Consider the following 23,003-nt stretch of genomic DNA (forward strand, 5'->3'; position numbering starts at 1 on the left):
TTTCTTCTATTCTCTACAACATTAATTTTAATGTAGGCTTATTTGTTGTTTTATTTTACAGGCCTGTAATTACAACTGTTTTTTTTGCCCATGTTATGCTTTATTTTTAAACAGTCACATAAGGTTTGTGCCTAAGCCCACTGAATTCAGCGGGAATCTTTCCACTAATAAGCACTGGCTCAGGCTCTCACTTCAGTTCTATTTCAGTGTGGGCATAAAATAACAGCAGATGCTTAATCTGAAAAGCCACTTTGCAGCAATAGTGGTCTAGGCTGTAGTAGTAGGTTCTATGCTGCTACTCTGTTTCTGCTTTGGGCTGGAAGGGAGGGTATTCAACTGATGGTTTTGCTTAGGGGAATGCATTGTCTCTTCCACAGATCACCTAGGCAGGAGCTTTTGCATTTAACATTTATGCAGACAAGCTGGCATTTACACCGCTAAAAGCTATATAGACTCTCTGATAAAAGTGTTTGAGCACATAAACCTAGTATTGGCCATCACAGCTTCTGAAGTCGAGCAAAACAAGTCTGGTGCACAGCATCGCCACAAATGGAAATACTTCTCGTGCAGCAGATCAGGCTCAGGCTGGCAGTTGTGCCTTGTTGAGCAGAAGAGCTGCATCAGCTGCAATGGCAGAGGTCTCCCCAACTCTGTCCCTGCTCTGTCCCCAGGCGCAGGCCCAGCCCACGGACAGGCAGCACCGGCATGCTCCCTGACAGAGGCCAGCAGAATGCTGCACAGATGCCCAAAGTTTATCATTCAGTCCTTATCCGGTGAAAAGGTGTGTTTTGCAGACTGGAGTTTTTTGTGGGTAACAGTGAAGGCTGCTCGATCTTCCTTTAGAAAGCTTCCTGGAATAAGGCTGAGTGTTACCTCCAACAAAACTGCCACCACAGACCCATCATGGCTGTGACACTCGGAAGGACGTGGGCAGACTGGTAAGTCCACTCTCATGTATAATAATGACTGAAATGCAAAGATGTTTTCCTCAAGAAAGTAAAGAGTTAAAATATTTTTACAATATTAGATAAAGATACTATTTGTGCATTAGATTGGTTTAACTCAACTGAAGTCACTGGAATTATGTTGGTGTAAGCAAAAATATGATTGGGCACAAAAAAATCTACAGAATGGATGCTCATCTACAACTGACCATGTTCATTATAAATTTTCTCCAGTTTCTAAAATCCCTTTATTGGCCACTAGACCCAGTGGTACGTAAAGCAAAAATTTAAAGAAAGCAAAACAGAACAAATTTCTCACATAATTAATTTATCCTGTTACTGACACAGATCTTCAAGAGAAAAATCAGAGGTGAGGACACATTCTTAAATCCATTTATTTTAACTCAGGGAGATGTCCCATCTATAAACGCAAAGACGGTTAGTATGACTTAAGGGTTGATATACAGCATCCAGCAACTTCTAACCCCAATGTTAATATTACAGGCCATTTCCACTTAAATACTGATGCTGTCCCTTTAAACATCAGTGAAATCAATACCGAAGAAGAGGGAAGCAAACGTCCTGAACCAAAGGCCCTTGTGAAGTCACTGGATTACATCTTCCATTTAGCTCAATTTCATTACCACAAAGCTTACACAATTCTACCAATTTAGTCAGATTTTTAAGTATGCAGGCTTTTTATTAAAACATCACTAGTAACCCAATGAATATCAGAGTTAAAAACGTGTATATGGCCACCAATTCAAAACCAACTACTGCACAGAGAAGCCAGTGTGAAGCAGGATGATCCTATCCACGTTACTATCACCTCAACCATTGCCTAAGTGCAACCTGTTTGGAAGGCTCAGGCGTGGAGGGTTCCCCACAGGAGTGCCCACCCAGCAACGGGCAGGCGAGGCGAGAATGCCTTTGCGGGTGTTCGTGGTTTGTTTTGTTTTGTTTTTTTCTAATAAAGGAACATGATTGTGTGACTCTTTTTTCCCCCCTCGTTCCACCAGAGCGCTCACAGAGGCCCTTTCCCGCAAGAAGGGTTAAGGCCGCCCCCCGGCCCCGCTCCCGCCCCGGCCGCCTCCAACACCCAGCCCGCTTATTTGGCAGTTTCTCAAGTTACTCCCCTCAGGCAGCTTGAGCCAGTAAAACTAGATCCTTTCATCTCGGCGGAGCTTACTGACAACCAGCCGTCTGGTTTCCTAGGAAACAAAATCTTGGCTAGAAATAGTGAATCATTTCCAGGTCACTTTCAACATGGAGAGTGGAGCAGGGAAGCATTGGACTGAGGAGGAGGTTAAAGCCTTGTTAAGCGTCTGGTCAGAAAAAAATATCAGAAAGCAACTCCACGGCACCCTGAGGAATAAAGGAATATTTATCTACATTGCTAAAAGGTTGCAGGAGTTAGGAGTTTGCAGGGATTGGAAACAGTGCCGTGCAAAGTACAAAAATCTCAAGTATGAATACAGAACGGTTAAATATGCCCACAACTCTGGGGATGTCACTAAAACCATGAAGTTTTTCCATGATCTGGATTCCATATTGCGATATGAACCTGTCACACAATTAACAGCAGAAGAAAACGGCAGGTGTTCTGCGACTGAGACGCAGCTGAACACAAGCCCCACAACAGACAGCACGCAAGGTAAAAAACTGGTTTTGCTTCTTTTTCCTTTTTTTTTTTCCCCCCTCTCTTTGCTTAAAACCCAAAGGGAACAAAACGGAAGCCTGAGTTTGCTGGAGCCGAAGCAGAGGTTGCCTGACAGACCCAACAGCATGGTTAGAAGTGACTTGATGCACTCCTCACGCAGGGGAATAAAATGTTAGCACCCACCAGTGTCGAAGTCTGTAAATACAGCATCATTCTAACAAAATTATGCTAACTGCTTGTGTTGCAGCCTCGGTGAGTACTTGTGGGTGTCAAGGCTCCTGCACAGGGTTGAAACATGAGGTTAAGAATAGCTGGTTTAGTTCCCTTTGACATTCCTTTGCAGTACTTTGGAAGTGGGTTTTGTAGAGCTCCAATTCAGATTTAAACTTAAAAGTAAAGGTTGAAACTGTCATGATTTAAAAAAAAAATAATTATTTGTGATACAAGTGAAATTTAGGATTTTTATTCTTATTTATCTGTAACTGAAAATTTAGGTATGATGACTAAAGGTAAATTAAATTATTTTGCAAGCAATTCAACTTAAATATTTGAGAAACAGGGATGCTTAATAACTTCTCTATGATTCTATGATTCTCATTAAAAATTGTAGTGAGGAAAGTAAATATCATGTTTATCAGATTATTTTGAGGCAAACTAACTGCTTTTATTCTGAGGAGGTTTTTATCAAAGTATTTGCATCTCTTGTTTTATTCAGCCCTCTCTTACATATGTATTTAAGCTGTGCCTAACATTTCATTAAGGTCAATCTGTTATTTGACATCACTCAAATCTCCTTGTCACATCCTAAATGACACTGAAGCATAAGCCCAAATGATAGTTGTAAGTACCAAAATAAGATGGCTAAAAAGAGAAATTAAAATCTTAACTGTGTGTTCCTACAGTATCTGGCAATTTACATTAATTAAGATTGTGAATCTTTATTTAAGAAAACAAAAAGCCCAACATCAGGGGAGACTGCCAAAGGCACAGAAAAGAGCTGGACATCCAGCTTGCCCTTGTACCCTTCCATGTCTCCCTCTACTGTGCTGCTTTACAGGTCTGAGGAGAAGAAATTGCCATTTTTCTTGTCATTGCTTACCTTAACGAAAAGCTTGACCTTCATTTGTCATCACTAGCAGAAAGCCTCTAGTCTGTCAAAGTCACTTTAAATTAAATGGCAATTTTATAATATTTTAATGTGCTCTCCGTATATTGCAATGTATTTTTATTTTTAAACTTGAAGAACTGAGGCTAATACAAGCTGTTAACACTTCTGAGGGCTACATGAAAGAGTGTCCTTCTGAGGATCTGCCCTTACACTACCCTCTGTGTCTTACGTTGTTTGCACCAACTGTTAATCTTAATTCTCATCTGCCTTAGACCTCTAGCAAGTTTAAATCAGAAAAGGTTACTTTCTGTTGTGAATCCCAAAGTAGAATAGATATTAAAATTACCCCTGGGTGAGATATACCTCATGTTGAAGCATTAGGACAGACTAGTTTTAAAGGTGATTAAATATATCTCTTAAATGCACAAGCTTTTCTGTTACTGCCTTAAAAAAATTAAGTTTTATGGATAAACAAAAATTAAATGCAACTAACTGTAATAATGCAACACTAATGGCAATAATTTAAATGTAAAGATTTTCATAGCAACCATAATTCAGCCACAACGAAAGCACACTAAGATAGAAATGTGTCCTGCAGCTATGCAGAATGCAGCTAACCATAACAGGGGGCAGAGGGAGCAGCTGTGAGAACATCCACTTTCTTCATTTAAGAATCCACGTCAAGCAAGTACAATAACGCTGTCCTGGAGGCCCAGTCCTTTTCCCACTGCAGGCAGAGTTGCAATGTCTGCTCAGCTCGGTTACTCTGAAGGGCCCTTGCAAGGATAAAACCGCATTTGAGGCTCTGCAGCTGATGCTCACAAGTTCTGTCGTGGGGGCAGACCTGCAGGTGCAGCTCCCGTGGAACGAAAGGGCCTGCGGGACGAAGGGGCTGCTTTAATGGGGGTGTCATCCTCCCCAGGGCAGACAGATGGAAGCACACCTGCATCCCTGCAGGACCCCTTCTGGGCTTGTCCCTTTTAGAGTGACAGAGGAGAGGAAGGAAAAGTGGTCCCTCTCCTCTTTAAAAAGAGGCTGAGACACCTCATTTTGACAGAGCTGGAAGAACCAAGGACGTCTAGGCTTGTGACTTGGGTGGCAAGAACAAAATGCTATTAGCAAACTAAAACCTGTGCCAAATGATACTGTCCACCATTCACGTCTTATCTTATTTGAAATAGCTATATTAATTTGTTTTGTTTAAAAAGCATGACAAGGGACAAGGCTTGAACCCACAGAAATGACTGTATTTTTACTGTTCTGCTTGGCCCTTGTTTAAATATTCATATCCATCCTTAATGTAAAGCTACAAAGTACGTCTTTGTGATTGATTTGCCTCGTTATCTCAAATACTGAGCGATTGCTGGGGAGGCAGAAGGAACTACTTTAATGGGACTGAATGGTATTTCTACAGTGTTTCCCTAAGTTTTTTCTTCCTATCTGGTACGATCAGTTTTCTTTTGAAAGTGTAATTGAAGAAATCAATACTGAAAATCACAATCAAACCTAAAAGAAAGGTCCCAGGATAAGCGTGGTGGCAACACACACATCAATTCCCGGCTCATTCATGGAAAGATGACACTTCTTGCATTACCACATACAGCAGTGGAAGCCAGACATGTTCACGTTGTCCTCCCAAAATACATGTTTTTAGGGGCAAACACAAAGTTGTAGCTTACACAATAATTAAAGAAGATACAAGTCAAAATGTTCACTTCTTTTAAAATGTAGTTTACGTATTACCCCAGTAATCAACAACCAAGAAGATCCATGCAGAGTGATGGTGCACTGTGAAAAATGGGATCTTTTATTAGAATTCAAATCAATGACCTTTCCATTTTGTTAACCAGTTTTGATTCAAGTTAAATCACATATTAGTAAATCTAGTACATGATCTACAAAAGTAAAGCTCACCTAGTAATTCATGTTAAGTCAGTTAACACTCTTTTATACTTTTCTCTTTACGTTTAAATATAAACACACTGATCACTTCCCTTGACCTTCACTTTACCACAGCAAGTGCAGAAAAACTATCAAGTCTGAGCAGAAATGCATCAGCAATGACAATATTATTATATGTACAAAACTCACAGCTACTAGAAATGCAAAAAGATCTTTCAGAAATGCCGACTTGAAAATGCCACTTATACATAGTTTTCCATATCTGGACTTTAACATTAAAGATGTCATTAACAAGTATTTGATATACTTTTTAATAAGAGTGTGAAATACTCTTATAAGAGATGCTTTTTTCCCTCCATCAAATATTCTCACATATTTTTCTGTTAACTGTTCATATTTACTTAAAATAACAAAGTGCTTCTTTTTAATATTACAATGTAATTAAACTTGCTCATCCTAGTACCCATGGCGCACTCAGCAGCCTTCCAGCAGGGGATATATTTCCCTCTCTGTGGTTTGCTGACAGCTGGGAGCAGTCAGAGATCAGGCCACTGCATCTATGAGTCATTCTGAGCCTCACTGAAAGTCAGGAGGATTTAAGATAATGCTCTCAAATGCAGTTTTCAGTTTCACCTATGTCAGGGATACCAGGTTGCATCCCAGCCGCACCTCGTTGCTGTTTCTTGTGAGGCGCTGCCACAGCACCTTTGAACAGGAAGCTTTGCTTTGATCTGTGTGACCTGCCTGGCTGGAGCCCAGAGCAGCTCACTCCCCGCAGTCCCTGTACAGTGAATCAACATTTCAAACCTCCTGTCAACACGTACTTTGAATACAGCATCTTACCACAGAACAACTTCCAAGCCTGTCCTCTGTGAAAACTAAGCTGATGCAGAACCTGTGCTGCTTTCCAAACTTACATAGTAATTGTTATAATATTGCTTTTTAAACAAATGTAGGAACCCTATGCTGTAAAAAGTTAGACTGAATTCTGTGGCTACAAATACATCTGTTTTCTACTCACAACATTTTCCCATTTTTCCCTGTGCCATTGATGAATTCCACTGATTTCCAGAACTCTTTGCAGAACACTGTTGTTTTCTTCATACTCTAAATATTCTTCTTGGATTTTTTTCTTCCGTAAATAGATTTGTGGATATCTGCATCCATGTGCAAAGTTCACTTTTAATTCTATATCTCTTTTCATTATGTACTTTCAAACTATACTTCTAATGTGCTATGCACCCCAAATAGCGAGAGCCAGAAAAGCATACAAGTCACTAGAATCAAGTCAGTTTTTTACAAGAATTTTAAATACATTTTGAACAGGCTTCATATGGAAGCTATAATTTAATTTACCTCCTATAACTCATGTCCCCTTATGAGGACAGGCCAAATTAATTTTAAATATAATGTAAATACAAATTAAGTGTGGAGATTGCAAAGTTAATAGTCTTCTCATTGCGTATGGACGTTTTCACTTAATTTAAGCTAATTTAGTCCATACCAATTTTTCATCTAAAAACTCTTTCCTTCCCAGGTGAAATATCAGTTTCTTTAGAAGATGATGAGGACGCTCCAGAAGATCCACTACTTTTTATGTCACATGTCAGACCAATTCAACTAGGTATAGTATGATGGCATAGTGAGATCAAAAAGTAAAAAGCAGCATGGCTGCCAGAGCACTTTCTGATAGCTTGAGCACGCCCTCATTCTGTTTCTGATCAACATAGCTTTAAAATAGCCACTCTTTTAAACCATCTCCTTCCCAGCCGTAGCACTCCACAGTCTCATGCATCGCTAGATGCTGCCCACTGTATATGAGGTAACTCCTGCATGACTACTGTTCACATTCAAATTGCATCCCATGCTGTAGCTTAATCATACTAACCACATTAACCACATTAATTTTGTTAAATGCTAGTGGAAAGTATGCCAAATGGTAGTGTGCAATACCCATGCCAGTTTGTGGATTTTCTCCAACGCATGTAATTTCTGCTTAATGCAGCCTGAATGAATGGCCTGAGCCAGGACAGACAGGCAAAGGCCAGACCTGTCCCACCGAGCAATCCAGATTTGCAGTGGTCTTCAAAGCAGCTGTATCCTCTCTCCAAGCAAGGGGTGGTGAGCAAGGCTTTAGTCCCATCAGATATACAACCACCCATCTGGAAATGGTTCTACTCTAGTCATTTTGCTCAGGAAAGTCATTACAGTGCAAAGGCACAAATCTGGCAAGCCAGAAAGAGGGAGAAAATCCTAGGTGTGAGCCCCTTCAAGGGGACCAAAAAGGGAATGGAGAAACCTGACGGCATTTTAGGCAGAATTAGGCAACTGATGAGCTGATTCCTGGCCTGGATGAACAGCAGCACTGTGCTGAAATTCTTAAATGCTCTTTGGATTTTTGGCACGCCCTCTATGCCCTAGCATATATCCCAGTCCAGTTACAACTTTTGCTACAGAATCTCCAAGGTGCCATATTCATGGAGAAAACAAGGCCCCGGCTAAACCGTACACACTACACCCCTCTTACCTGCCATAACAAGAAACTAAAGAGGAGACAAGAATCTTACATGGAATTGTATACACATACATACAAACAAAACTTTTCTTGCAGTAAGTATCTGAATCAAAGTTTACAGGAATATGTCTGTCAGTGCTCTTGCAACATACTGCCAAGCAGATTCATTTGAGCTGCTATAAAATCTTTAATTCTGAGAAAGCTGCTTTCTACAAAGCAAGCAAAATAACTTGAATTGCATGGGGTCTCAAATATGTTCTGATACTGAAATGCCTTCCCTAGTTCCTTAGTCTTTAGATTTCAATCTTCCAACTGCAGCAGTGCCTATGGTTGCATTCACCTGTAAACAAGCATTTTCTTTCACTCCCCCAGGAAGAAATGAAAGCATAATTGCTATGTCACCTGAAAATTACCCTCCTCAACATCATATCAGTGAGCTGCCTGCTGCAGAGGTCCGATTAACACAGGACTAACAGGGAAGAAATTGGTATCTGTTAATACAGCTTTTTTACAACTAGAATCAATTACAGAGACTAGCAAAGAATGCCTCTATCTAGGACAAATTTGTCCCCAGACAGGTTATTATACACAACTATGCTCCACTGACACTGTATGTGCAAGCAAAGGTCAGATATTTTTGCCATCACACAAAGCTCAGTGACTATAAATCTCCAACTCCCATAACCAGGATTCTCCTTTTAGAATAAGACACTTGCAAAGGCATTTATCACTTCAGTATGACTGCTGAAAACCATGACAGTTACTATACACTTTCATGTTTGCTCTCTTTGATGAAGCACTGAAATTGTGTGGGGTTTTTTTAAACAGTCATTTTTGCAAATATTTAGAAAATGCACGAAAAAACACTTTCCAAACTAATTTGATATTCATAATGAAGTCTTTAAGCAAATTCACAATTAGAAAAAAGGAAACATTAAAAAACTGCAAGAGGTCATATTTCAGTGTTTTAAGTAATTGCATGGCATCCTTTACCTCCTAATAATAAAAAATAAAGTTGAAGACTGGAGAAAATGAAAAAAATATTAGTTCTGCAGAATGGGATAACTCTAAGTTTTACTTTAAACCCCCCCAGTATTTGTGATGGACCCACACTGAGAAAGGGGGAGGTTCTGTACTATGAGAACTGGGTTCATTATCACACAAATGTTCTTGTGTGACAGAAGGCAACAGTCTCCATTCCTCAGCTCCACACAAAAGGGAGCTTTTTAAGTTAAGGATTGGATTTTTCAGACCCCTTCCCAGTTTAGAGCTCTCCATGTGTGTAAAACCAAAAGAATGACCTGAAGCAGAAAGTTAAGTCTTGGTGCTTGTGTCAGTGACTCAGTGCCCAATTTATTATTGTGTTGATACAGCACTTTGTATCTTCCAAACAGCACTCCCCTTCAATGTCTGAATGACAAAACAGCTCATTGGTTATTCTCAAAGGTGTTACAAGTGAAAATTCAATATAGTAGGGTACAGAAGAAAGAAATGTTCTTGGATTAATTAAATGTACATGCACTATCTTAGTACCAGTTTTCAAGAGAAGGCAAAAATTATGTCAGAATTAACAAAAATGCTGACAAAATTAATAACCAATAGGTTGATTTTAATGTCACCTCTGTTCCGTCTTTCTCTGGAGAGACAAGTCTTGAGGAAACAGCATATTTCATTCTCATTGTCTCTGTCTTTTCCCCACCCCAAGCACCCCATGCAGGTAACCTGTGTCTGTGTCTCTCCCCTACCCCGCACGATGCAGGTAATCCAACGTCAGCAATAGAAGCTTCCAAAACACCAGCTTTTATTCCAACAGTAGCAAATGAAGGAGGAAAACACTGGACTGTTAATGAAGTCAGAGCTTTGATACGCATATGGTCAGACAAAAATATCCAGCAACAACTGGAGGGGACAGTGAGAAATAAAAGAATTTTTGAACAGGTTGCTGCTAGACTTCAAAAGTTCGGAATTGACAGGGACTGGAAGCAGTGCAGGACAAAATATAAAAATCTGAAACATGAATACAAGAGTGTAAAAAGTGCCCAAGATTCAGGGAGTACAAGTAAAAGCATGAAATTTTTTCATGAACTGGATGCTATTCTGAGGCACAGCACCATGGAACATGCAAGTAAATCAGATAATGATGAAAGTGAGAGGCCTCCAGAATGGAGACAAGCAAAATCAGAAAAGGACTCCATAGGTAAGTACTTCATACCCATATATCATTTAAAAATTTTAGTTTTCCAGCACTAGAGAGACCTTAAAAGAATGAATATATATCTATATCTATATATGCATATATACCAATTAATTAAAGATTAACCAATTTGCTGGGGGAAGGAAAGACACTGAATGGAAATTTAGGATTTAGTCCAGTTGTTCACTTTACATTACAAGGTAATCTTTCAGATTGATTATTTTCATAACAGAATTGAGAAACAAAAAGAGGGAAAAAAATGAAGACATAAGGTGATAGAGACCATTCCAGTAAAAATCATGGCAGAAGAGACTATTTCCAGCTTAGATAAAAAAATGGATGAGAGAGACAGACTGTTACTGGAAAAACTAAGGCATTGAGCAAAACAAGTCTGTAGTTACAGACATTGGTTAAAATACATTTAAATTGTCTTTCTCTTATGGTCCCTAGTAGCCCAGTTTTACTGGCCTTTGGAGCAAGAGTCCCAAACTAGTCAGTCAACTATTGTGAAAATAGCGAAAGGAACAGTACCAAGAATGCTGTTAGAGCTTGCCTTTAGTTTTTGTGTGGTTATTGACAAATAAATTGATAATGGATGGATTAATGCAGAAGTAGTGTAGACTGATGAACCCAGGAGTTAAAACATTCTTTATTGGTATGTACAACCAGAAACAGGCCTGCTGTTTAAGAACAGAATGAAACATAAAACTCTTTTATTACACAGTAAGAATCCTACACAGGGGATGGTATTACGGTGGCCATATATAAGACTAGAAGTTAGTAAAATAATGCAAGAGGTCAAGAAAAATAAAACACAAGGACAGTCTCTGGCTGAAAACTCAGAGAGCACTTTGGGGAAAGATTTACTCTTCGGTTGGTGTTTCCAGGCTCTTTGCTAATGCATCTGCTACTGCCTGCTGGCATAAAGAGCGTCCTAGGTTGGACAGATCTTTTGATTTGACCCAGCACAGCTCTTTTGATGTAATACACAATGCAGTACCCTCACTAACACAGCATTATTTACACAGAAATGCCTGGAGACACGGGTGAAGAGGACTCCGTTAGTAATATGTCAGAAGACCTACAGGTTGCAGATACAAAGAAAGTTTCTGACTCAGGTAAACTGAAAAGTCTTCTATTTTATATAAATCCCTAAATTTAGTAATTTAAGATAGATTTCTAAAGTAAGTCCCCATTGTAATGATGGTCAGAAAATGCAGAGGCCTAAAAAACTTCCAGGCAGGAGATAATGTCAGGATGATAACCATACTTTCAGTAAATACAGGCATATGTGCACATATACAGTGCTTTGCTGAATTTGATAAAAACAGTCTAGTAATCTTTTCAGAGATTCATGACTCAAGATGTAAAGAAGAAACTGTTGCCTTAAGGAAGTTGAGTGCAATGTATTACTGCACTTAGTTTTACTTAAACTGTGTCTTCCCAAGGATTAGAATTGTTCAGTCTCCCGTGCATAAGCTTATAGGGCATTCTCTTTTTCACATTATAATGTGATCAGTATTTAATGTGATTGTGTAAATACTCACATCAGGGAATGAAAACTTCATTTAGGAGTATCACTACTAGCACTGAATATGAAGATAATAGCCTCTTTACGAAGAAACATCATGGTTTACATCCGAAAGCATAACTTTCAGGGGAAGCAAGAGTTTAACATTCAGCCAGAGACACACGTGGAATCTCAAAGGCTGACAGACTTGACTCTCCACAACAGAGGACGACCTCATGGTCTCTTTCAGTAGCATAAATCAGAATACAGTCTAAATTAGGTATTAAGGAGTAGTCTTACAGAATTTAAAGTGGTCTAACGTGAACTTGAAAGATTTTAATGTCAAATTAAAAATATTCTGACAGATGATGTTCCTATAAATACTACTCCAGACAATCTGGCAGCTCTCCATATAATGAAAGAAACAGCTATAACAAGTAAAGACATGGTTGATCGCGAGAGGTAATTTGAGGTATACCAGACAGTAGTATTCTTGTTTTAGTATTCAAGAGAAAATACATTTATTGATTTAAATTTATTAACAAAGAAATATATAGCTGGCCTTTTATCAGATCACCATGGGCACTTGAGGCATTTATCAGGGAAAAATAGGTTGTCATGAAAATGCAGTGCCTATGGAGATCTCATTTATAAAACACATCAAATTCAATTTTCCCCCATCAACAAGTAGAATTTCTACATATATATAAACAGGAGTAAAACACTGTAATACTATATAGATTCAGCAGTGCCACTAAACTGTCCCACAACATAGTTTTCAACAGCCTGCAGCTACGTAATACTGTAACTTTTTGGACTGCAATCTTCCAAACCGGTTATTCAAGACTAAGTTAACTGAATACTTCCAGTATTTGCGATAAGAGATACCCACATTAAATGAAATCTCATTTCTGACACTTTAACTTTCCTTTAGGATATGTGTAGGTGTTAGACATCTATAGCTTGCCTTGGTTACCATTTCCTTTCTCAAATATATGTATTCTAATTGCATATTTTGTTTCTGGGTAATTGTAATTGCAATTGCAATCTGATTTGGTTGGCATAGAATACTAGCACATGTTTCAGAAATGTCTGTGGTTCAGCCTATCTACTCTAAAGACTACTGATCAAAATTTTGTGACAAAAAAAATGGTAAAACCACAGCACTAATCTTGGTGAGATAGTTTCAATTTCTAAAATCCTTTCCCTTGCTTCCAGTGAGGACTACAGACTCAAATAATTTTATCACAGGTGGTAAAAAACACTTAGACTTTAATGTTGTTTATGTTAACACAATTAGGTATTATATAAAGCAAAGATGCATTCAGTATCATGGAGACCCTTTATTCTCTAAATGTGGTAGAAGCCTTTACTAGATAGTTCAAATAAATTTAAAGTGAGAAACTTATAAGTAAAGAAATTGTATGTATCCCTGTATTCATAAATTTACTTGCTGAAAAATAGTGAAAAAGACAATCATCCAGGGATATCGTGTCACATTGCTTCTTTAATATCAGTAGATATCTGACAATCAGTAGCCTTTAGGAGGTGACTTCTTAAAGACTACTCCATATTAAACAGAACTTTCACAGAAAACTTTCTCAACAAGCATGTAATTATAATTTATATGTACTCATACCTTTTAAAAAAAGTGTTAAAAATAATAATAATTTGACATAAATAAGAATTTAGAAACTCAGTTAACCTCGTATCAGGGCATCTTCCTAATTAGTAGATGGAGTTAATGTACTTTGCAGTCAGAGTTTTACACACCCTTGTCTAGATGCATGTCAGCTGGCCTCAGCGTACATCTGCTTTCTGGCAACTGCAGCTGCATAAATGTGCAGAGACACACAAGTTGCCTCAGAAGGGCTTCTCATGGTCTTACATGTGGACCTCAGTTACTAACCACAGATGTTGGCACCACTGCCACTCTTTATAAATGGTCCAACCAGGTTTGCCACTCTCTAGTAAGGAGAAAAATTGTGATGGTATTAGGGAAATACAAATGCAGTAGTTTCAGGAAAGTACCTAGATATTTGATGTTTCCTTGTATTGTTTTTCTTCTCTGCCCAAATGAATCTGCTACTTAAAGAGTAGCAAATGCCCACCTGAGAAGGAACATACAAGTAAATACATCCTTACATGTCCTTGTACAGACTGTTAGCAGGTTACTGAGATGTCTCCTGCGGCATTGCCCTGACACAGCTCTCTCAGCAGACTGGCCAGCAGAGGCTGCACGAGCATCACAGCAATCACAAACCCATTTTGTTTTTGTTGGTTGTTGTTTTTTAGTGATTTTTTGGTTGGTTGGTTGGATTTTTTTGCAAAAGCAGCCTAAGAAAGGCCAGGGCCACTGTAATTTTTTCTCTTTTGTGATAAGAGATACCCACATTAAATCAAGCTGGAAATACAAGCTTATTTAGTAATTCTGACTGATGTTTTCTATTTCACAGGATCACTTCTAAGGACAGGTAATTCCAGAAATTTGTTCTGAAGAGCCAGTTGCTTCCGTTTGCACAGGCAGCAGTCAGTCAATTTAAACTCCATGTACCTGAATGTTCCACATTGGTCAGACTTTGCAGCATGACCACAGACTGTGTATAGGTGTTTGATTAAATTTGAAGTGCCATAGCAAACAACAGGGGAGACTAAAACAAGATTCTAAGGAATGGCAGTAGCCTGATGTTCTTAAAAAATATCTACAGCGAGTATTTTGCTTCAAACAAATGACTATTCTTGTCATTATTAGGATTACTCCACTATATGTCTCTCCCATGACAAATTTGGAGTAAGTCACGACACTGCCAAGATACATTCCTAAGGAAGGGCTTTTAAAATAATGGTTTTTTAAAGCCAAGATCTTAAGTTGATACATACTTGGGCACTTATGTTGGCTTATTTTGAACATTTACTGCTGTGTGCTTGAAATTTTAAAATGTACAGACATCAAGTCAAAAGATCATGTTTTAAAGTGTATGCCTCAGGCTGGTGTGGAGTATTTCAGAGAAGTGCAAACCCAAAAATTCTCGATTATTCACTGGCTTAGCGCAAGGCCTACTCAGGCTGCAGACACAAACTCCCAACTGTGTATCCAGGATCACAGATCTGCGTGACAGAGACGGCAGCAACTTTGCAAGCTGTTGGAGAGTAAACACAGGCCACACTGAAAATCTTCCCTAGCTTTGACATTTCCCACTCCCCTTTTATACTATGCAAGACACACATGTGAGTAAGGATTAGAAGACAAATTACAAATCTTTCCTCATGAGCCAGAGAGCAGGATAAATAGTGATAGTGACAGGGTGCCAAAAGAGAACACAGCTTATATCAGTCTGAGTGGGTAAAAGGAAAAGCTGTGACAGACAGCATTGCTTTGTGGGCTTGTGAGCAACGCTTCAAACACAACAGAGGTTAAGCATATTTGCTGGCAACTGTCTATAGCTTCACTAAACAATGTGGATGGAGCCACTTTGTTTTATCCATGCCAGAAACGCTAGATGGTTTGTTCTGTTTGGCTCAGTCTTGCTCTCCTCATGCCCTCCCTCCAAGAGGTCTGAACGCTGGCTTAGAAAAAAAAGCCAGGCTCCCTACCCATATTCTTGGTTCACCAAGAAAAAAAAAAAAAAAAGCACATTATGCTGGTCACATTGTAAAGAACGTCTGATGCAAACAAGGCCTTATTGATTTGGGGGCTAATTTTTAATAAAATGGCTCTAGATTATGCTTTATTGCTCAATGTTTAGGGGCAATATTCTTGAATGGACTGAGAACAGGCTGGGGAGCCAGAAACTGCTGTCATTGATCTGCACTGTGGCCTTCAGCATTTAATCTCTGTACAGCAGTGTCCTCACCTGGAAACTAGAATTGGAAAGACAGCTTGCATCATCTGCCTGTCCATCTGTCTGTCCCAGGGCAGAGAGGTGGAGTCCTCCCTCACAGAGCAGAGGGCCAATGGCCAAGGAGCGGAGCTCTCCTCCCCACTGAGAGGAGCCCAGGGACAGGTCTGTCACCCTGCTGTCTGATGTAAACTCCTCACAAACCACAGCAGGGGGGATGCTCTGAGGACAGGCATTTAGTACTTTGTCTTTATCATGCAGGCAGGCAGCCTGGCAGATCAGTTGTCCAGGCACAGCACCCTGATGCAATGTCAAGACCCTTGCCATTTTTGGGGCTAATTCAGTGACTCTTGGCATCAGTCACTTGGGAGTCTTTCAATAATTTCAGTATGTTTTGAAGCACCCCTTATGAAAGTCACCATCTTGCCTGTTCTGCTGTTCACCAGTTACTACATATCTTACAGCCACAAACAGCGAACCATTTTACAAATTCTGATCCAGATTTAAATAACTTAACAGTTTGCACGTTTAATCCATAAACTTATATTATGCAGCTGTTATTTTATTTTAATATATAAGTGCATATACTCTGCTCTTATGCCCACTACTGCAGAGAAGAGGCAGCTTTAACGTGTTAAGAGATGAAATCTTCAACAACAGTTATCATAAACGGCATTCTGAAGTTGGTGATTCTCAAGAGATCACTCAATACCTGTTTAGTTAATAAGAATTCTGTACATTGTTTTTTCACAGAAATCCTTGAAGATGAGAGGGACTTTGCCAACTCCATCCCAGCAGCTCAGGAAGCCACACAAATAAAAAAGGAGACAATTGACATAGGTAGGTCAATTCTGTGTCTTGATGATTACAACAGCACATTCTACTTTACTTAGGAACTGCAGATTTCTGAGGTTCATATGTTATTCCCACACACTATATTCGTTCTGCTTCTAAGTTATTATAAAACCTGGGTTTTATTTCATAGTACAAAAATGCATAAACGCTTCTTTCTTCTTCCCCCAATTAATAGCTAGATCTTATTCTCCCAGACAACATACTCCTTATTATGCTAGATGTGATAAGTCTGCATTTGACTGTAACACAAATACTGTTCTTTTTCAAACACAGTTGCTAGAGAGGATAAACTGGAAAGCTAAATATAATAGCTTTCTCAGAAACACTGGACATTTTATGCCTTGTCTTTTGTCAAACTACCTCAAGACAGTACATTTAATTTCAGGCTATTAAATATCAAACAATCGCCATCAATATTCTGAATTATTTTACAAGTAAAACTGAAATCAGAGTGTCAGCAATATGTAGAAGTCGTATATTCAATGACAAGTATTCAGAAGACTTGTTTTATTAAAAAGGTTAAAATTTAACATTAGAATACAGGAGGGATATTAATCTTCTGGAATAAATGAGCTTAGAAATCATGGTTGGTCATGAAAAAAAGCATCAGAGGAAATAACAATGATGGCAAAATCTTTTGACCTGACATCCTAGATCAAAATACACTTTACAATACTGCTGGTAATACCCAAAAGTTAATAGAAAGAATTAAAAAAATCTATTACAAGGATTCTATGGACAACAATTCTTTGTCTTTTTACACTGAAAGTTTCTGCCATAAGAATATTTCTATTGTATGCATCAATATTTCTGTGATCCAGGCAAGAGCTTCCTTCTCAGCGATTACGTTATCTGGAGTTTGGGTGTTGAGCCACCCTATCCAAAACAGCTTTTACTACTGTTTGCATAAGCTGATCTTGATTATGAAGACAACTATAAGGAATATGACACTGAGGATGACATTAGAGCAATGTCATCACAGGAATGACACTCAAAACACAAGTTACATTGAGGATAAAATAAAGCTGTGTCCCTGAAAGTTCAGAGACATAGTGAGGTCACACTAAAGTAAAGAGAAGAGTTCATACACAATGACGCAGAGTAAAATGTCATGTGAATCAACTGACTACCTTAGACACACAAATTCCCTGTCATGTACTATCCAACTGAGGACAGTAATCACGCCAAGTCAGCAGTACACAAGTGCCACTGCCAAAGGCAAAAGAGATTAGAGAACCAGCATGGTTGAAAGAATGAGCACATAAATGAAAGCCATGGGAGTTTTTGATAATAGATTAAAAAATTAATAAATAAATCACTGAAGAGCCCAGGAGTAGACCTACTGCTTCGTTTGGGCCCAAAGTTTTATTTCCAATGGCTGCAGGTGTTAAAGGAAGATGCAAGAATTTTCTTAAACATTGTGGGGTAGCCTCTTTAGGAAAAAACACTTTTTTTCTAGCACCCCAAGTAAATCACACATATGCTTATGAGGGTATAGTTTCTTATTCTAAGTTTTCTGTGAGTATAAAATTTATTCATGCATATGGCAGCTTATGAAAAGAAGTATTTGCCAAATCACATAAGACAGCAAGTTATAAAGCAAATATGAATTTCAAGTACTACTCTGTGCGTATATTAATAAGTACCATTACAGAAAGAACATCAAAAGAACCACTGCTTATTTAACAACAATCTCGTATTTCTAACAGAGTCTAAACTGTACTCTCAGTTTTCAGAACATATAAGGAAGATTTACTTCCGCTCTTTACCAAAAACTGTATTGAAGGTAATTGGTCTGTGACGTTCCCTACCAAAATGATGAGAACTGATCTTTCCCTCCCAACCCAAAAAGTAATTCCACACAAAAGTGAACTTTGGGCCTCAGAGAAGCCCAAGCATGAGGAAATGAGCCCAGAGTCAGCAGAGCTGGCGTTTGGTGTCCAGTCATGATTTCAAGAGTTCTGAGGCCTCCTGAATTTTACTTCTGAAGGGAATAGTTTTAATGCTGTGACAGAGTGCAAAGCAATAGCCTCAGCTCTGCAAAGAAAAACAAACAAACAACACCTTTGTAAACATGCCGGAAAATAATATAATGTTTCTATCCTGTTAGCAATGGAATTTTGAAGAGAACTCAGATGCTGGTAGAATAAAAAATAGTTCTTCTGTCTTCCCTGTTTTATCATTTAAGCCACATAAAATAGTTTTGGATAAAGCCATCCCTACATATAGAAAGCACAATTTAAGCTAAGGCTGAAGATTTCCACGAAAGCATTAATGAATTGTTTGTTTTCCAGTTAGCCTTCTGCTTATGTTATCTCCATCACAGAAGCTCTGTATCACCCAAAAGGCTCTCTCCTAAAGGCAGGCAGAAGTATGTAAACTTCTGCACAATACCGAGCATCCCTTCCTGCCCTTTCTCCTGGAATCAGCTAAAGGCACACCTCAGAGCCCAGCTTTGAAACCCACCATTGTAGCTTACTGAAGGGGACTCTAAATCACCTTTTTTTGTGGTAATAAGAAGTCCTGAATAGAGCAAAACAAGTAGGAACAAGACACAAAGGTCTCTTTTCAGTTTCCTTCTGCTGTACCAGCAAAACTCACCAAGATGTGAGAAAAGCCCTGTCAGCAGTAGGAAGTGCAGCTTATGCAAAGTCACACCACAGGCAAGTCTGCCGACCCATGCCAGTGCCTCCCGCTCCTCATTGCATCCAAAATACATGCAGAGCTTCCAAACTTGAGAGGGAGATGATGGTCTCCTAAGGCCCAAGTCCCTGCTTGTTCCATGACAGCAGCGGGGGAGCACTCACGGGCCCATGAAGGGAAAGGCTGTGGCTCGAGCCCTGTTAGACAGGGGTGAATCTGCAGACACGTGCCCTTACAAATGGCACCAAAGCCTTACCATGCCTGCCATACACACATCACCTAGGAACAGAACTGGAAGCCACACCTGTGCTAATCTGTGTGTACAAACATGTTATGCAAATCGACGTGCGATACAAACCATTCATGTATGCCTATGTGTTTAATCAAGTATTTGAAATTTGTGTTGGCATCCACAGCTGCCTTTTTGGGGATGCAGGGGCAGAAAGAAAGATTTGGCTTATGAGAAATGCCAATAATTTGATTTAGGGACTCATGAGGCAGAAGAGTAGTTGTAACTGATGGGTTAGACTAATAGGTTACAACATTTTTAATTGAAGACAGGTGTTACTTGCAGAGGATGACAATAATATTAGCAATTTATTTGTCTAAGTCTCTTTTATTTAAAACTGTGTATTTCTACAGATGATGATTCTATAAGCACTACCTCAGAAGACAGATCTTGTACACCCATAGCAAAAAGGATAGTCGAGACAGGTGAGTATTAATTTCCATGCATTTATTCTGAAACAATATTGCATTTTAATTTCAGTACCAAAGCTGAAGCAACCAGATGTCTATTGTAAACACAGCTCTACTTTTCTGACTCCAGTCAAGCTTTATCACTAAATTTAAAAATCAGTTTCATAGCTCTATTCTCTGTCATGAGCAAAACTTGCATTAATACTGTAGTTCAACTTTGCATTCTATACTTCTCTGATGAGCAGCATCTGCCTACTTCTGAACATGGAAGTACGTTTTTTTTCTTCTATTGAATCCACAGTAGCATTTTCAGTTGTATGATATTTTCCCTTGCCATTCTAATATGATATCATACCAGAAAGACATTTTCTTATCACTGCTGATATATTGTTGCTTTTAAAGTTTAAGGTCTATTGCTTTCCTGCATGTAGCACTGGGATACATCTGTCTTTAATTTGACAACAACAGCAACAAAATTGCACTGACAAAATGTGGAGTTTTATATGCCTTGGAGAAACAAGAGATTTCACTTGCTATAATACATATTTTGCATACTTAAGAGAAATATAATCATGTATGGATATTAACATTGCAAAGTTAAAAGATTTTCCTAATGAGATTATTATAAACATTAATTTATCCTTCAGCTTGTTACCAAATCATTAGCTACAATTACACTTTAACGTATGTATATTCAGCAATACTCAGTTGTTGTTTCATTTATATTTTCAGACAATCACATTCACTTGGAAGAAACACAAAATCACTTTAAAGTTATTACAGTTAATGATACTGGAGCAGGAAAACACTGGAGTGATAATGAAGTCAGAGCTCTGATAAATATATGGTCAGATGAAAAGATACAACAAATGCTTGAAGGGGCCACAAGAAATAAAGAAATATTTGAGGAAATTGCCAGAAGGTTAATGAAACGTGGCATAGACAGAGACTGGAAACAATGTCGCACAAAGTACAAGAACCTAAAGTATGAATACCGTGCACTGCAGAAGGAATATGAGCATCTCGGTAATCCCAGGAGAAAAATGAGATTTTATGATGAAGTTGACTGTATCTTAAGAAGACAGCCTCTTGGTCCCTCCAGCTGGGGATGTGAAAGTTCAAGCCTCCTATCAGGTACTAAAAACTTCAGTGATGAGATAAAATGTGTAAAATGAAACTTGAAGTTGTTTGTTGACCCATGCTGTAGGAGGCAATATGTGGCCAGAATGGGGAGGGAAAATAATTGAGGAACCTGTACCTGCACAGTTAAGTAGGCAATACTCTGTGAATGGAAATGGTCTTCGGAGGAGTTTAGAAGGGAAAATGTTAACAAAAAGTGAAAGCATCTGAAGTGTTCAGTGTTATTGGAGAATCTTTGTGTTCTTGGAAGTTTAAGTGAGATACGGTGAAATGGTGTAGTAAAGGTCACAGGTTTTAGAGGAGATCAAGCAGGTGTGTGGAGTCTTATGGACAGGGAGTTGCAAGCCCATACCAGTTAGAACTGCAGAAATCTGTAACAATCAAGCAAAGTACAAGGTCTCCAAAAAAGCAGACTTCATTAATTCAATTCACAGCACAATCAAGAGAGATAAAAGTCAAGGGCAGTGATGTTTATTTGAACACTTGTAATCATTTTATTAATTTTGCTAGAGCAGAATCAGTTTTCTAAATAGAGTTGACTTCTACTTTAGTACCAACAGACTTCTGATCTAGGAACCACACAGCCAACCTTCTGTCTGTTGTAAGGGTGCTCATGACAGGACAACTGCTCCAGCTCTCAGAGGCACCTGCCCTTGCCCCAGGCACATCAGATGCTCTTGCAGAATGAACTTAAGCACTGCATCTTAAAGCTCAGTGAGTTATGGTAAAGCACAACTACTTCTGATTTTTCTCAATATGTTAGATAATTTGTAACATCACAAATGTTAGTTGAGGACTGGAACCATATCTGCAGCAGAGGTCAAACGGACAGCTTGAGCAGAAACAGCAGGAGCCATGCTAAAGCCAGCTGTCCTCACTCATGAGCCATAATGTGGTGTCCAACAGTAGTGCTGTTAGCTGTGGCTGGAATGACATCCACACAGCCATGGGATGACACCACTGCTGCTCACCTGCCTCATTCTAGTGCTTGGTCACATTCTTGAGACACACATTTTCTTCCAAATCCAAAACATGAAGATATTACTACTCATTTCTGCTCTCTGTGAATGGATTTTGTCAACACCAAGAATTTTTGAGCCAACCTGGCTGTTTTACATTTTAGCATGCTAGAAAAGGACTGTGTAATCTGTGCTGATGCAGAGGACAGGAAAACAATAACCTTTCAGAAAAGAAGCTTTAGTTATTAAGCTGCTTGAGGCATGTGCCAAGTAAATGTGTCTCCACCCTGATTTTGTGGGCCAGCCCAGCACCTAACTTTTCTATAAGTTTTTCATTGCTCCAGGTCACTTGTCCCAATGCATTTGCTTTTGTAGTATAAAGCTTTTTGGTGTGTGACTGACTGTGCTTTGAGAATCTCTGCAGAATACTTAGTCACTTTGCCTTTCTCTTGAAGTTTCAGTGAGAGATGCTACAGGAAATACAGGATCCTTTGGTATCAAGAGAAAAACATGGAATGATGGTAAGAGCCTCTGACTTTTTAAAGCATCTATACACTGCTGTTGAATTAGATTCCAGATTCTAGTTTCCAGTACTCAGTAAAAAAAAAATAAAAATAAAAATAAAAATTCCTAGAACTTAACACCAAGCTCCAAACGAGCATTCTTCTCTCACCTTCAACAATCTGCAAAAGAAGAGTCCTGATAAAAATGTGGGCCTAAGAAAAACTGCAACATCTTTATTTCGGTCCTCATTCCTGATATAAATGAGGTAAACATCAGGAAATACGTCTTTGATTTATAAGAATCAAGTACAAGGAAAAAATAAAAATATTTTTTAAAAGACGTCTTAATTACCTGTGCTGCTCAGAGGAAAATAGGGACAATATCACAGTCATTGCTGTGGTTTCCTCATATTGTACCATGTGTCAGCAAATTAGGGGAAAAATCACGTGTTTAGACATGTAATGTCTAGCATGTTGTGCAAGAGAAAACAGGTTAAGACATCTATTCCAAAGAGAAGATACAGTGTATAAT

The 23,003-nt window shown here is 38.8% G+C and overlaps 2 protein-coding genes across 5 annotated transcripts in view; one reads left to right on the forward strand and one right to left on the reverse strand.

The window, feature by feature from the left end:
* Positions 1–23,003, reverse strand: part of PPAT (phosphoribosyl pyrophosphate amidotransferase) — a 48,168-nt gene that overhangs the window by 14,505 nt on the left and 10,660 nt on the right. The gene's annotated exons all lie outside the window — the stretch shown is intronic.
* PAICS (phosphoribosylaminoimidazole carboxylase and phosphoribosylaminoimidazolesuccinocarboxamide synthase) overlaps positions 2,087–23,003 on the forward strand; it is a 43,249-nt gene continuing 22,332 nt past the window's right edge. Inside the window, exons 1-8 of one of the 4 annotated variants that reach the window (XM_065060966.1) lie at positions 2,106–2,598; positions 7,152–7,238; positions 9,889–10,326; positions 11,352–11,441; positions 16,426–16,512; positions 19,813–19,884; positions 20,602–21,003; positions 22,424–22,489. In XM_065060966.1, the coding sequence (XP_064917038.1) occupies positions 2,211–2,598; positions 7,152–7,238; positions 9,889–10,326; positions 11,352–11,441; positions 16,426–16,512; positions 19,813–19,884; positions 20,602–21,003; positions 22,424–22,489 (1,630 nt within the window). In that variant the 5' untranslated portion in view covers positions 2,106–2,210. Of the gene's footprint in view, positions 2,599–7,151; positions 7,239–9,834; positions 10,327–11,351; positions 11,442–16,425; positions 16,513–19,812; positions 19,885–20,601; positions 21,004–22,423; positions 22,490–23,003 lie in introns of all 4 variants that reach the window. The other 3 variants (XM_065060965.1, XM_065060967.1, XM_065060968.1) reach the window with 3 other exon arrangements.

This window comes from Columba livia, chromosome 4 (assembly GCF_036013475.1).
Source record: "Columba livia isolate bColLiv1 breed racing homer chromosome 4, bColLiv1.pat.W.v2, whole genome shotgun sequence".
In the NCBI taxonomy this organism is placed as follows: Eukaryota; Metazoa; Chordata; class Aves; order Columbiformes; family Columbidae; genus Columba; species Columba livia.